Genomic DNA, 14,480 nt, shown 5'->3' on the forward strand with positions numbered 1-14,480 from the left:
GGGAGAACGTACAAACTCCACGCTGACAGCACCGGTAGTCAGGATCGAGCCCAGGTCTCTGGCGTTATGGAAGCAATTTTACCGATGCACCACAGAACCGCCCTTTACTAACATCAATTCCTAAAGAATACTATTTTATACCTACCCTTAAGCTTGCAGATTTCATGTCGCAGTTTCTTTGAATGCTGTTTACAATCATGAACCTCTTTCCTGGAATTTGTTTCATTTAACCTGGCTTCTCGTAATGCACCTTCCAAGGTTTTAAACCTAGCTGTAAGATCCATGATATGATTGGTAGCTTCAACCATATCTTTGTCCTAGACAAAATATATTATGTTAGCATCATGGTTATTGCAGCATTTATGCAAGACACCATTTAGAACATTTTCAAGAAGACACAAGAAACTGCAGATGCTGAAATCCACAAAATGCTGGAGTAACTCAGCGGGTCAGGCAGTATCTGTAGAGGATATGGATCGGGATCAGGTTTCGGATCGGGACCCTTCTTCAATGTGAAGTCCATATCCATCTCAACGGATATAGATTGACATGGATAGGGTGTCGATCCATATCTGACGACATGGATGTTACTCCAGCACTTTGTGTTTTCTGCTCAAGATTCCAGTATCTGCAGTTCCTTGTGTCTACAAAATTTTAATAATCATTTTTCAAAAACCTGGCTTCAATAGCATCAAGTCTAGCAATAACATCTTGTTCATTCCATTGACACCTTTTTTTTCTCTTGAATGGAAACTAGGATTTGCTTATAGTTCAGAATAGAGCAGATGTGGTGCACATTTTACTGATCACGCAGTACCTTTAACTCTAGCATTGTAGCGAGCTCCTGTTCATGCGCCTGTAACTGTCCCACCTGGGCAGAGAGCTCCATTACAGAGGAATTCAGACTTTTGTTCCTGTCCTAGTAGAAGCAAACAAAATCAATTAATTGCATTCACACACACATTTATGGGGCGAAAGTGTCAATAATTTTCTTTTTTGTTACCTCTAGCTCTTCACAGATGTTAACAGACTCTGCTGCTTTCTCAGACATTTCCTTCAGCTTTTGCTGGGTGCAGTTGAGTGTTTTTAAACAATCAGCTTGTTGAGATTCTAAAATCTTTTGCTGTGTACTTAAAGTTCTGATAATTTCATTCCTGTTTCGCAGTTCATCTGTTGAACACAATGTTATTAAGTGTCTTTAAAAAAAAAATTTGTAAACACATGAATGCAATTTCCTTTGTACACTACTGGTCTGTGGAGAATGCTTTTCTAATTCTTTGAGCAAGGTTTTGTCAGGGGACTATTTTACAAAAAATAGGTTATACTATGTACACCTTATCCTGAGTTCATATATACTGGTTGTACACTGTCAGGATCAAGCAAACAGGATTAATTAGTTAAGGGGCATTTAGGGAATAATGAACACAATATAATAGAGTTGAATATAAAAACTAAAAGCAATTTTAGTTTTAAATTGAACAAATTTAAAACTAGGGTCTTAAAGCTGAATAAAGTAAATTACAAATGAACAAGGATTAGTTTAGATTAGTTTATTGTCATATACACCACAGTGCAATGAAATTCCTGATTCACATGAAGCTTGAAGTAAACAAAATACATACGTGGGGATAAATACAAAATAAGTATAAAGGTGAATGTAAAACAGTAGATTTATGCAAAATTAAAGTGCAAAATTCAAAGAGTACAAAAAAAATTATTGAAGGACTAAAACAGAATAAAGCCGTTAAGCATCAATAATGAAACTAGTATTGGGAAAATAAAATGGCAATAAGGTTTTCGAGAGGTTGAATTATCAATTGTGCACAGGTTACCATGTGTCTTCTTGACTGCTTGCTATACCTATGTGTTAGTTTTGTGATTCATGAATAGCATACAGTGCCCTCCATGTTTGGGACAAAGACCCATCATTTATTTATTTGCCTCTGTACTCCACAATTTGAGATTTGTAATAGAAAAAAAAAATCACATGTGATTAAAGTGCACATTGTCAGATTTTAATAAAGACCATTTTTATACAATTTGGTTCACCATGTAGAAATTACAGCAGTGTTTATACATAGACTCCCCATTTCAGTGCACCATAATGTTTGGGACACAGCAATGTCATGTAAATGAAAGTAGTTATCTATCTTATCATATACTTATAAACAGTCTGATCTTGTACGTGTGTGTATATGTGTGTGTACATGTGGTTGTCTTTACATCTTCGCAAAAACACTACATATTCTGATTGACATTTTTCCCCTCGAGGCCGAGAACTCCTTCACTGAACATTTTATGCTTTATTTCTCGACATTACTGATTAAGGTTTAAAAAAAAATCAAAATACTGAATTTAAAATGACCAGCTTCAACTGATGACGTCACAATGGCTCGGCTAGCAGTCTGACCAGCTTCAACTGATGACGACACAGGAACACTCTGAACTTTTCACCTCACAGGAGGGGGAGGGCAAATTGCTATTGCAACACTCAGGGGAAGTGCAATTGGAATTTTTTTTTAAGCCACGACTCAGGGAGGTAGTGGAGTGCTGGAATCTTACGTTCGGGAATTACTTGAGTTGGACGACCAAGCCTCCCATGGGGGCTACGGGTAGGGAACAGGTGCGTTGGGGGAGCAGACCCAACAGTCTGCACTTGGTCTAGTATCTATTATATATTAAAATTGTGTGGCTGCCGCCTGCCGCCCGGCTGCCTTTCTGCCTTTTGATTCGCTGCTCCTTCCTATCAGCTTCCATCACACTTCAAAACAAAGTTGCAAGACAGGAACACTCTGAACGTTTCACCTCAATGGGATATCACAGCAAGTGCTTCAACAGGAGGGGGAGGGCCAATTGGTATTGCAATTGGAACTGCTGCAGCAGGCAGGGGAGGTGCAATTGGAGTTTTTTTTTCAATCCACTGCTGAGGGAGGCAGGGAAGTGCTGGAATCTTACATTTGGGAACGGGTTCAGTTCCATTGGAGGAGACGGGTGCATGGTAGAATATTGGGTTGGGGGATCACACCATTGGGGGAGCAGACCCAACGGGTCTGCACTTGGTCTAGTATATTACTAAAACTCTCATCTTGTTTGTTTGTTTGCCGGTTTGTGAGTACTTCTATTTGCGCAAAAACGTAACACGATAGTGCTACAATTTTTGGCCAACCTTACTCACCATTGTCCTGTGGTGTAAATGAAACAAGTTTTGTTCAGATTGATGGGATAATTTAAACGTTATTAACGTTTAAAACCTAAAATAACAAAACAATGCCACCCGCGCATGCACAGTTGGGGGAGGGATCCCATGCGCGTCTTTACTGGCGTCTCAAAGGGCACCCAACGGGTCCTCAGCCTCGCCTGTGCAGTTGGGCCTTTCCACAATTCAGATCGCCATCCTTTTTACAATACAGCGACACGGGTAAGATTAATTCCATTTTACTGTTGCTCCGGACCTGTGGAGATCCGCCTCCTTGGCGCTGAGGCTGGGGTTGCAGCGGCTGGCTCCGGCGGCGGGGAGAGGCCGCGCCAACGATCCGGGTCCTGGGCGCTGAGCCTGGCTCTGAGGGCGGTGGCGCTGCTGTCCAGGCACGCAAGGGGGGAATGGAGCAGCACCCACAAGATCCTGGGGAGGTGAGGAGGGAGAGTGGGGGGATTGAGGGAGAGGAGGGGATAGGGACGGAGGGGGGGTGAGAAGGAAGGGGGGGGTGAGAAGGGAGGGGGGGGGGGGGGGGGGTGGAAGCTTGCGGTGGGGGGCGGGTTGGGGTGGGGGAGATGGAGGGAGGGAGGGTGAAGAGGAGGGGAGGGAGTGCTGGGGAATGAAGGGAAATGAGCCGCGCCTGCGCAGTTGGGAGCAATGGGTGAGTGGTGGAATATTGCGTTGGGGGAACGGGTTACGTTGGGGGAACGGGTGAGTGGTAGAATATTGCGTTGGGAAACGGGTTGCATTGGAGGACAAGACCTCCCGTCTGACAGGGACCCAATGGGTCCCACTTAGTCTAGTATATATTAGATCTGAACCCATTTGAGCATGCCTTTTATATGCTGAGGAGAAAGCTAAAGGGGACTAGCCCCCAAACCAAGCACTAGTATACTAAAATTCTCATCTTGTTTGTTTGTTTGTTTGTATGCATGCATCTGCGTGAGATCACAAAACGCCACCAAAACGCTACAGGATAGGGCTACAATTTTTGGCCCACCTTACTCAGCATTGTCCTGGGATGTAAATGAAACATATTTTGTTTGGATTGATGTTATATTTTACAAGTTATTGACGTTTAAAACTTTACAATATTCACTTTTCAAACCATTTTTCACTTGCCCTGCCGTCAGCCGCCTTTGACGTCACAATGACGCCACAGTGAGATCCAGAATCTCATTTACATTAAAAATAGTGATTTTCAAAAAAAACATTTTAATCAAATTCTTCCGTTTTCATTCACAATGAGATCCCGAATGTCATTTACATTTTAAAAAATTGCGATTTTCAAAAAAAAACTTAATTTTAATCAAATTCTTCAGTTTTCATTAACAGCTAAAATTGTGTTTAAATTATTTTAAAGAAAAAACGCGATTTTCATTGAGAATTTCATTAAAAAAAATATCGCGATTTTCATTGAGGAGGATGGGGGGGTGGTTTCATCTTTTTTAAAAAATGCGATTTTCATTGTGGAGGGGTGGGATAGGGGGAGGTGAGGAGGTGGGGGAGAAGGGTAGATAGGGGATAGAGGAGAGGAGGAGGGTAGGGAGGGAGGGGTATTTGGGGGAAGTGAGGAGGGAGAGGAGGAGGGATAGAGGGAGAGGGTGGAGTGGGGGAGGTAGGAAGTGGGGATAGAGGGACAGGAGGGCAGTGGGGAGGTGAGGAGCGGGTGTGGGGGAGTGGGATAGGGAGGGCAGTGGGGAGGTGAGGAGGGAGTGTGGGGGAGTGGGATAGGGGGTGGTGAAGAGTGGGGGAGCAGGGAGAAAGAGGAGGGGGTAGAGAGGGAGGGAGTGACTGAGGGTAAGGGAAAGGAGAGTGAGGGAGACGTGGGGTGGGGATGGGGAGGGGAAGAGAGGGGAAAGAAGAGGGAGTGTGACGAGGAGAGGGAGGGAGATGAGGGGGAATGGAGGAGAATAGGGTAGTAAGAAGGATGGAGGCGCAGTTGGGGAGGGTTGCCATGACTCCGGTCACAACGGGGATCACTGGCATCATAACGGGAACCCCTCAGCCGCGCCTGCGCAGTTGGGGGCTATGGGTCAGTGGTGGAATATTGCCCTGGGGGGACGGGGCCCAACGGGTCCGCACCTGATCTATGTTTAGTATTTTGTTGCATATCCTTTGCAAGCAATGACTGCTTGAAGTCTGCAATTCATGGACATCACCAGTTGCTGGGTGCCTTCTTTGGTGATGCTCTGCCAGGCTTGTACTGCAGTCATCTTTAGCTTATGCTTGATTTGGGGGCTGTAAAGGCATGCTCAATTGGGTTGGCCATTCGAGAACTCCTTTATTGCTTCAGCAGTATGTTTGAGATCATTGTCTTGCAGTAGAATGAACTTCCGTCCAATTAATTTGAGCAGATAGGATGTGTCTATACACTTCAGAATTCATCATGCTACTACCAATTGTAAGGGGGCGCCATCGATTATGGCTGCCCAGCCTGCAGCTGTTCGTCTTTTCACCCTTTTTTTTATTTTTAGTGTGCCAAAAGTTTTTGTTTTTGGAGGTCTAATCTTTTGATGTGGGGTGTGGAGGGGGGAAGGGGGAAACTGTATTTCATGGTCCCTACCTGGTCGGAGATGCGGCGTTCCTCCAAGCCGCATCTTCGCCCCCTTCCGCGCGGCCTACCAGGGGGACTGGAGCGGCGTTTCCTGCCGGGACCAGCCAGAACTTCAGCTTCGGCAGCGGCACAGAGATGAAACACCATCACGGAGCGGGTGATGCCTTACCCGGGTCGCCGTGTGGTAAGCATGTGGAGTGTTGGGACCACCGACTCCAACATCGCGGAACTGTGGTCGCAGAGCATCCAGCTGCGGGCGGCGCTGAATTTAAACACCGCGGCGCCTGGGACCTCTCGCCAAGATCGCCAATGCTGGAGCTCCGACCAGCGCAGCCTGTGGACTTCGGGAGCCGCAGTCTCGGGCAGCAAGCGGCCGTTCCAGACACTCCAGGCCGCTGAGAGTGTTCCTCCGATGCTGGAGCTCCATCATCCGGCGAGAGGGCCTGAAACATCGGGCCTCAAATAGGCCCCGACCAAGGTTGAACAAGAGGAAGAGGACTGGACTTTGCTGCCTTCCCTCACAGTGGGAACCATTGTGGGGGGATGTTTTTATGTTTAATGCCAGTTCTTTAATGTTGTGTTTTATTTTTATTGGTGTACTGCAAATGGCAACTCAAATTTCACTGCACCAAAAATGGTGCAGTGTTGTCCTTTGTGTTGTCTTTGTCTATCTCAATGAAGATAAGTGAGCCAGTACGTTCAGTAGCCTATATGCCCAGGCCATAACACCCCCGCCACCGTGTTTCACAGATGAGGTGGTATGCTTTGGATTTTGAGCAGTTTCTTCTCTCCTCTATACTTTGCTCTTTGGCCATCACTCTGATATAAGTTAATCTTCATCTCGTCTGTCCACAAGACCTTTTTCCAGAGCTTTGGTTGCTCTTTTAAGTACTTCTTGTCAAACTGTAACCTGGCCCTCCTATTTTTGTGGCTAACCAGTGGTTTGCATCTTGCATTGTAGCCTCTGTATTTCTGTTTATGAAGTCTTCTGCGGATATTGGTCATTGACAAACCCGACTCCTGAAGAGTGTTTCTGATCTGTCGGACAGGTGTTTGGGGATTATGGAGAGAATTATTTTGCGATTAGTAAGATCATCAGTGCTCTCTTTCTTCTTAATGATGTTCCAAACAGTTGATTTTGGTAAGCCTAAGGTTTGGCTGATGTCTCTAACAGTTTTATTCTTGTTTCTCAGTCTCATAATGGCTTATTTGACTTTCATTGGCTCAACTTTGGTCCTCATGTTGATAAACAGCAATAAAATGTTCCAAAGGTGATGGAAAGACTAGGTGCTGAGAACTCTATTATACCTGCATTAAGGAGGCAATTAAACACACCTGAGCAATTACAAACGCCTGTGAAGCCATGTGTCCCAAACATTATGGTGCCCTGAAATGGGGAGGGACTATGTATCAACACAGCTGTAGTTTCTACATGGAGAAACCAAAATGTATAAAAATGGCTTTTAAAAAAATCTGACAATCTGCACTTTAACCACATGTATTACACATCTCAAATTGAGGATTAGAGGCAAATAAATAAATGATAGGTCTTTGTCCCAAACATTATGGAGGGCACTGAATCTTAAAATTGACCTAAATCACTATAGATGGCACAGTGGCACAGCGATAGAGTGCCTTAAAGTGCCGGAAACTCGGCTTTGATCCCGACTACGGATGCTGTCTGTACAAAGTACGTTCTCTCTGCGAGCACGTGGGTTTTCTCTGAGTGCTCCGAGTTTCCTCCCACACTCCAGACATAAAGGCTTGCAGATTAATTGGCTTTGGCAAAATTGTAAATTGTCCCTATCGTGTAGGGGGCTGTTTCCATACTGAATCTCTAAAGTCTAAAGTTATAAATCCAATTCTACTTTTCCCATCAATGTGAATCATCTCCATGATCCAGTATTATAGGGGGTTTCAAAGTAACAAACCACAAAGTAATTAACTTTTTGCCACAGGGCTTATGTGCATTAGGCACTGAAATGCAGTTTAAATGTTTAGAAAGAGTACTAACGCTCCACTTTGGCACATCTCTCTTCCAGGCCAAGTATGCGAAGACGATCCTCCTCCCAGGCCAGGAGCTGCTTCTGATGCGCAGACACCATCTCATTTAATTCTTTATCCCGATCCTTGAGTTCTGCAACAAGCAGCTGTAATTCAGTGCGTTGTTTCTGGATTGTAGCATTCTCCAGATCTATATTCGCATTCTGGAAATAAAAAATGTTATAATAAAGGATCTTTTCTTGCATTTGGAGAACATTATTAAACTTTCTTAAGAGTATACGGAATATCACCAATTGCAATCCTAGTTGAGTTATTGGCAACAATAACATTAACCCATAATTCTATTAGAAATCATGGCAACTCTGTTCAATATTCTCCATAGAATATATAGCAGAAATTAAGTATCATTTACTTTAACAGTCATGACTCAAAGTTCATAGAATTGCAAAAATTCTGAGAGTAGAAACTGTTCTTCACCATTTTAAAATGGGCAATCGCTTAAACTGAAACTGTGCACCTTACTTCAAAATTCCTCCCTCAGAATCTTATGCGTTACAGTAAGATCACCTCTCAAACCTCTGAGACGATGAATATAAACTCAACCTGTTGAACCTTTTACCTTTCCTCATGAGACATCTCAATTATCCCCAGCATCGTTGTGGCAAACATTCCTCTTAAATTGGACCAAAACTCTACATGCAACTTCAAGTGTGGTCTTACCGATGCCCTGTACAGGAACAAATATTTCCCTGTTTTTATACTTCCAATAAATGTTGACATCCTTTTATATCTTTACCTCACCAAAATCTGCCAAACACAAATTGAAAAGTTCGAATTCCAAAATTTCCGTAACATTTGTGTGACGAAGCCCTCCATATTTCGCTCCCATAAACCTAATAATTATAAAATAATCTTCTTTTTTTTGGGATTCCCCCATCAATTCTAAGCAATCTGAATGCTGCTATACTACTAAAGCTGAATTCTCACTGCTATCTCCTTATGCTGCTTACTGATAAATTTTGCTTTGTAAATGTTTCTAAGGAGGAGTTTAGAAAATGTTACTATTTTACATTGCATTTGTAACATGGATTTGCCCTTTTACTTTAATCGATTCCCACTACACCATTCAACATTCCCACATGACTTGGGAGCCTTCCGGAGAAGTTAAAAGGTCTAAATTTGGGCTATTTAGGTTTCGAATACGGCACAGAAATAAGCCCTTGGCTCACCGAGTCCAGGCTGACCATTGATCACCCGCACACCAGTTCCACATTATCCCACTTTCGCTTCTTACACACAAAGGGCGATTTACAGAAGCCAATTAACCTACAAACCTGCACGTCTTTGGAATGTGGGAGGAAACTGGAGCACCCGGAGAACGTACAAACTCGCATGCAGAAATGCAGGAGTTACTAGAAATTAGAGAAATCAACGTCCATACCGCTGGAATGTAAGCTACCCAAGCAAAATATGAGGTGGTGTCCCTCCAATTTGCAGTGGCCTAACTGACAGTGGAGGCAGTCCAGGAAAGAAAGGTCATTTGTGAATGGGAAGGGGTGTTACAATGTTTGGCAACCGGGAGATCGTGTAGGCCAAGGCAGACTGAGCGTAAGTGTTCAGTAAAAAGTTCATCTTCAGGTCGTGCATTGACCTGACATGGAAAGAGATCGATCCAAGCACTGGAACTCCCTGCCCAACAGCACGGTGACAGCACCTTCACCAGAAAGACAACAGTAGTTCAAGAAGGTCTCACTCTGCCCAAATGAAAAAGGACCTTGTACAGAAGTTAATCTAAATTATGCTCTTTGGGTAAAAACGTAATCGGACAAAACAAAATATATTACTCACATTTTTGGAAGGGCCATTCAGTGTTGGAATTGCATGAATGGCTTTAGTCGGGCCAGTTTTATACCTTGGTGCAAAGTCTTGCATTTTTCCAAAGTTCATTTTTGAATCTCCAATAGATTTTGAACAGCTAACATTCTCTAATGAAGGCTGAAAGAAATTAAAATCAATATTAGAACAACACCATTTAATTCAGTAAGTCTGAAGAATATGAGAGATGGTCGGATTTTCTATTCGCCAATGTCCTTGTTGAAAGTCACCAGGAGACTTAATGAGCAAAATGAGTTATCTTTTGTGTTAATTATAATAAAGGAATACATCACTAACTAGATCTGCAGTTTGACCGTATTTGAAACATTAACAAGGCAGACAAAATGTTTTGGTTCCACTCATAATGTATCTTATGTCTTGAAGCATCCAATGCCAATCTCAGCCATGCTGGAGGAAGAGACACTGGGAAGAATAGTGAAAAGAGAAGAATAGTGAAAATTCCAAAGTGGGTCATGGAATCAGAGTCCAGGGAAATGAGGCCTGGTAAATTTTAATGGAAGGATGGGAACCATTTTTATGTGGAATTTTGCAGTGATCAGAACCCAGGCCGATGCATCACCTGCTCAGTGGACCAACCTACAGGGCAGAGTGGCCGGACATTGCTGGGAATGAACCCCAGTAGTAAGTGGACGAGAGACCTGGAGGGGAACAATGTTTGGAATGGGAGAGTGAGATAACAATTGTGCAAATGGTGTTAAAAAAAATTGGTTTTGGGTAGTGGGAGGCTCTTGTAAACTCAAAAATTGAGTCGGAGGCATGCATTCAATTAGGCCTTAAATCTGTCTCAACATAACCGAGGGCGCAAGGAACTGCAGATGCTGGAATCCTGAACAACACACAAAGTGCTGGACGAACTCAGTGGGTCAGATGCATCTGTGGAGGGAATGGAGAGGTGACTTCTTGTGTCAGGCCCTTTTCGACCTATTTGACTTCCTCAACTAACTGAATATTGGCAATGAAGCGGAGCAAACTTGGCATATCCACAGTCCGCTCAGACTAATCTTTCTCTTTCTCTTGCAACACACTTGTTGGCCAAGGTGGAGGGGGCGCGGTGAGAAAAAAAAATCACGGTCATTGAGTGGAAGACAAACACAGGGCTGTACAAGTTAACTAACCGTGGGCCATCAGCTCTTTCAGGTAACATGAACTGGCTTCCCGCTCTCATCAGTTGACAAAAATGAAACTCTACTATAAATAATGATAGACAAATGATACACTTAATGATTATTTTAGATAGCTTTCTTACTTTAGATTTAGGAGTGCTTCGCCACTGTTCAAGGTGACATTCTATAATGGACACAAATAAAATCTATTAATACCTCAATCAATTAAGAGTTAGGAATGTCATTTAATGGCACAGAAGTATGCAAGTCATATCAAAATAAAGATCTATCATGCATTATACCTGAGGCGGAACCTGCTGCATTTACTGTATTCCTCGGGTTAATAAGGGTAGAGTCTCCTGAAGGGATGTCTCCTTCCATTTCGACACCTGGTGCCTAACAGAAGTGCAGAATTATATACCGCAATCAGGTCAAAGAAAGTTTAGGTCAAAGTAATTTATTATAAAAAATTTCACAGCCAAGCTACAATATAATATTTATACAACCTCTAAAACCAAATAATTCAAATTAAAGAAGTGTATTAAGATCTTAACTAGGATTTATTTCAAAGCCCAGTTTTCCAACATAATTGCAGCAAAGAGTGGGTTTTTTTCTTTAAATGAACTCAAAAATCCTTACCAAATTCATATGAACCAACCACCAACCACAAGGAGAAAAGCCGATGAATTTGAAATATGAAATTCAATTTAAATAGTGTGAATTATCAATACAGAGTGTGTAATGCCAAAAATATGATTGTTACGTATGGTTACTGAACTTTGCTTCTGAAATTCACTTTGTTGGACCACCTCAGGTATTCATATGTCATGTGAAGGGGGAGCAACAGGGTAACAAATTGAGCAAAATTTGAAATGGTGAAAGAAAGGCAACAATACTAAAGTGCCATGAGGAAAAGTAATCCAAGTGGAAAAATATATTTGGTTTGAATTAATCATATACAATCATACAGCACATTTCATTCACTTGAACAAACTCAATTTAAACCATATTCATAGAGTACATAACCTTAATCTTGCCTGATCTCTTTCCTTCTGATTACCTGGTTTCAATCATAAAATAGTGTATGAACTGATTGAGACAGATAAATGGTTCACATTTAATTCTTGCAACAGTTAGAAAGCATAAAATGGGTCCTGATGATCAAAGTTTCATTGCATGTTGACTCATAATTATCGAAATTAGAAAAGATAATCAGTTCATTATATATACTCACCATTATTCTAAAAATGGAAGCTGTCTACTTAAATAATTCCTAAAGATGAAAAAAAGAGTAAAGGCTAACCTATAAATATTCCTGATGCATGCAAGATAGTTTGTACCGTCGCGATGCAAGTTTATTTAACTGAATGATACCAGGACATTTCACAAATAATCACAACGTGATGTGCTATCACTTCAGTTATGATGCCATAGTGGTACTGGCCAGCCAATCAGCTCACAGCTACCCTGAGCTCACCTTTGCATTGGTCAGCCCCCCTTCTGGCTGGCTATTAACCTTTCTGAATTTTCAAAATCATCACCTCGACAAAATAAATAAAATATCCTCTGGTAAATCTGACTCAATATTAGACAGTGAGTCAGCTGTACCAATGTGCTTAAAACAATAAACTCAAGGTAGACACAAAATGCTGGAATGGGCGACGTTCAGTCGAGACCCTTCTTCAGACTTAAACTAGCATCTGCACTTCTTTCCGACGCAATTAACTCAAGGATTGGTTCAACCAACAGATTGTCTAAATGTTGAACCAACCGAACCCTCGACTCTTATCACCACCAAATTATATCATCACCCGTATCATAAACAATTTACTAAACATGCACCTTTGGGTGCATGTGACGAATAAAATTGACTCTGACTTTGGTCTGACTCTGGCCCTTGTTACTACTAGAGGTGAATTGCACAGGCAGTTTTCTTAAGTGCATGGGACCAAGAAAATATTGGTCCAATGCACTCAGGGAAACTGAATGCGCAGGACCATTAGAAGAAGTATACTAGGTAGGTACACTATGTAAACATTTAGAAGCAGTGTACCGGGTATACTTTCAGTTAGACCAGAACTCGTATTTAAACAAAAAAAAAAATCAGCAAGGACTTTATTTTGCAAAACTGTTAAGGGAAAACATGATCCTATGATGCTGATATTAAACCAATATATATTACTATTAAATACATAAATATTAATTTCAGACACCAAGACTCAAAAATCAGATCTTCAGCCAAGGTCAGAGAAATGTGTGAAATAATCTGTGGAAGTGCGTCGAAATTGGCGTGGAAACTTTTGATCTGGAAAAATACTTTGAATGGGTCGAAGCAGAAAAAGGTTCAAACCAATGAATGCACCCAGAAATTGATGGAGGTGAAAATCTTTCAATACCATCCATCCTATCTGAAGAAGGGTTTCGGCCCGAAACGTTGCCTATTTCCTTCGCTCCATAGATGCTGCTGCACCCGCTGAGTTTCTCCAGCTTTTTTGTGTACTTTCTATCAGGGGGTTGGGTGTGTGTGGTGGTGGGATGGTGTGTATGTGCTGGTGGGAATGGTGGAATGTGCGTGTATACTCCCGATAGTGGTGATGGTGATGAGCATGATACTGGGGATGGTGCGGGTGTACGTGGGTAGTGATAGTGTAGGTAGGTGGGTGGTGGGGTGGGGTGTGGGAAGGTGATGTTGGGGTGGCGGCATGATGAAACCACACTACTCATGACAGTTGAGAGATAGGGATGGTGCTGTGGTGAGTGATATGGTGATGGTTTCTCACTCTGTGTATGTCTGTATGGTGATAATTAGTGTGTGTGTGTGTAGATGGTGATGGGGATGTTTGTTTTCAATGGTGGTGGTGAATGGTGATAGGGATAGTGCTGTGTGTGTGGTGGAGATTGTGTGGGTGGTGGAGTGTGTGTCTGTGGTGACGAATGTTAATAAGATGGTGCTGTGTTCTGTGTAGGAAAGAACTGCAGATGCTGGTTTAAATCGAAGGTAGACATAAAATGCTGGAGTAACAGCAGGACAGGCAGCATCGCTGGAGAGAGGAATGGGTGACGTTTCGGGTCGAGACCCTTCTTCAGACTGATCTGTGTGGTGGAGATGGTGTCTCACTGTTTTTGATGATGGTGTGAATCAAGCCCAGCCAACTTTTGTGATCTCCCCTTCAGTTAACTGGAGCCGGAACCGATGCTGAGGGTTCTCCCAATCGCTCCGAATCAGTTCGGTCTAAAATTAAAGTCGTGTCGGCGACAAACCAGATGAACTCCCATTGGTGTCCCCGGCATTCACCCCTCTCCCCGGCCGCTGTCTCCCACCCCTCTCTCTCTCTCCCACCCCTCTCTCTCCCCCCTCCCTCTCTCCCCGGCCGCTGTCTCCCACCCCTCTCTCTCTCTCCCCGGCCGCTGTCTCCCACCCCTCTCTCTCTCTCTCCCCGGCCGCTGTCTCCCACCCCTCTCCCTCTCTCTCTCCCACCCCTCTCCCTCTCTCTCCCCGGCTCTCACCCTTCTCGCCGCTGCCCGGGGCCGCCATTGTCTGTGCGACTGGTGAGGAAGGCCCGCCCCTGGAACTGCCACCGCTCCGCCTGCACAAATTCACAGCGAAAACTACCCGCAGCAATGTTCGCCATCGATACCCACTTATCTCACTGCTGTATTGTAATGCGGACGACAACATCCAGACACAGATGGTGTTTGCAAGCTGCATGAATTAGTTCCGGCT

At 43.2% G+C, this 14,480-nt stretch overlaps 1 protein-coding gene across 4 annotated transcripts in view; it reads right to left on the reverse strand.

Moving 5' to 3' along the window:
* The window catches only part of ccdc62 (coiled-coil domain containing 62), a 30,741-nt gene extending 16,370 nt beyond the window's left edge, over positions 1–14,371 (reverse strand). The window contains exons 1-9 of one of the 4 annotated variants that reach the window (XM_055655669.1): positions 14,264–14,282; positions 11,991–12,029; positions 11,059–11,152; positions 10,900–10,940; positions 9,606–9,752; positions 7,768–7,960; positions 1,004–1,170; positions 818–919; positions 146–317 (exon numbers count right to left, since the gene is read on the reverse strand). In XM_055655669.1, the coding sequence (XP_055511644.1) occupies positions 146–317; positions 818–919; positions 1,004–1,170; positions 7,768–7,960; positions 9,606–9,752; positions 10,900–10,940; positions 11,059–11,152; positions 11,991–11,993 (919 nt within the window). In that variant the 5' untranslated portion in view covers positions 11,994–12,029; positions 14,264–14,282. Of the gene's footprint in view, positions 1–145; positions 318–817; positions 920–1,003; positions 1,171–7,767; positions 7,961–9,605; positions 9,753–10,899; positions 10,941–11,058; positions 11,153–11,990; positions 12,515–14,263 lie in introns of those variants that run through there. The other 3 variants (XM_055655670.1, XM_055655671.1, XM_055655672.1) reach the window with 3 other exon arrangements.
* Positions 14,372–14,480: the final 109 nt, after the last annotated feature.

Source organism: Leucoraja erinacea, chromosome 25, assembly GCF_028641065.1.
Source record: "Leucoraja erinacea ecotype New England chromosome 25, Leri_hhj_1, whole genome shotgun sequence".
Classification (NCBI taxonomy): Eukaryota; Metazoa; Chordata; class Chondrichthyes; order Rajiformes; family Rajidae; genus Leucoraja; species Leucoraja erinaceus.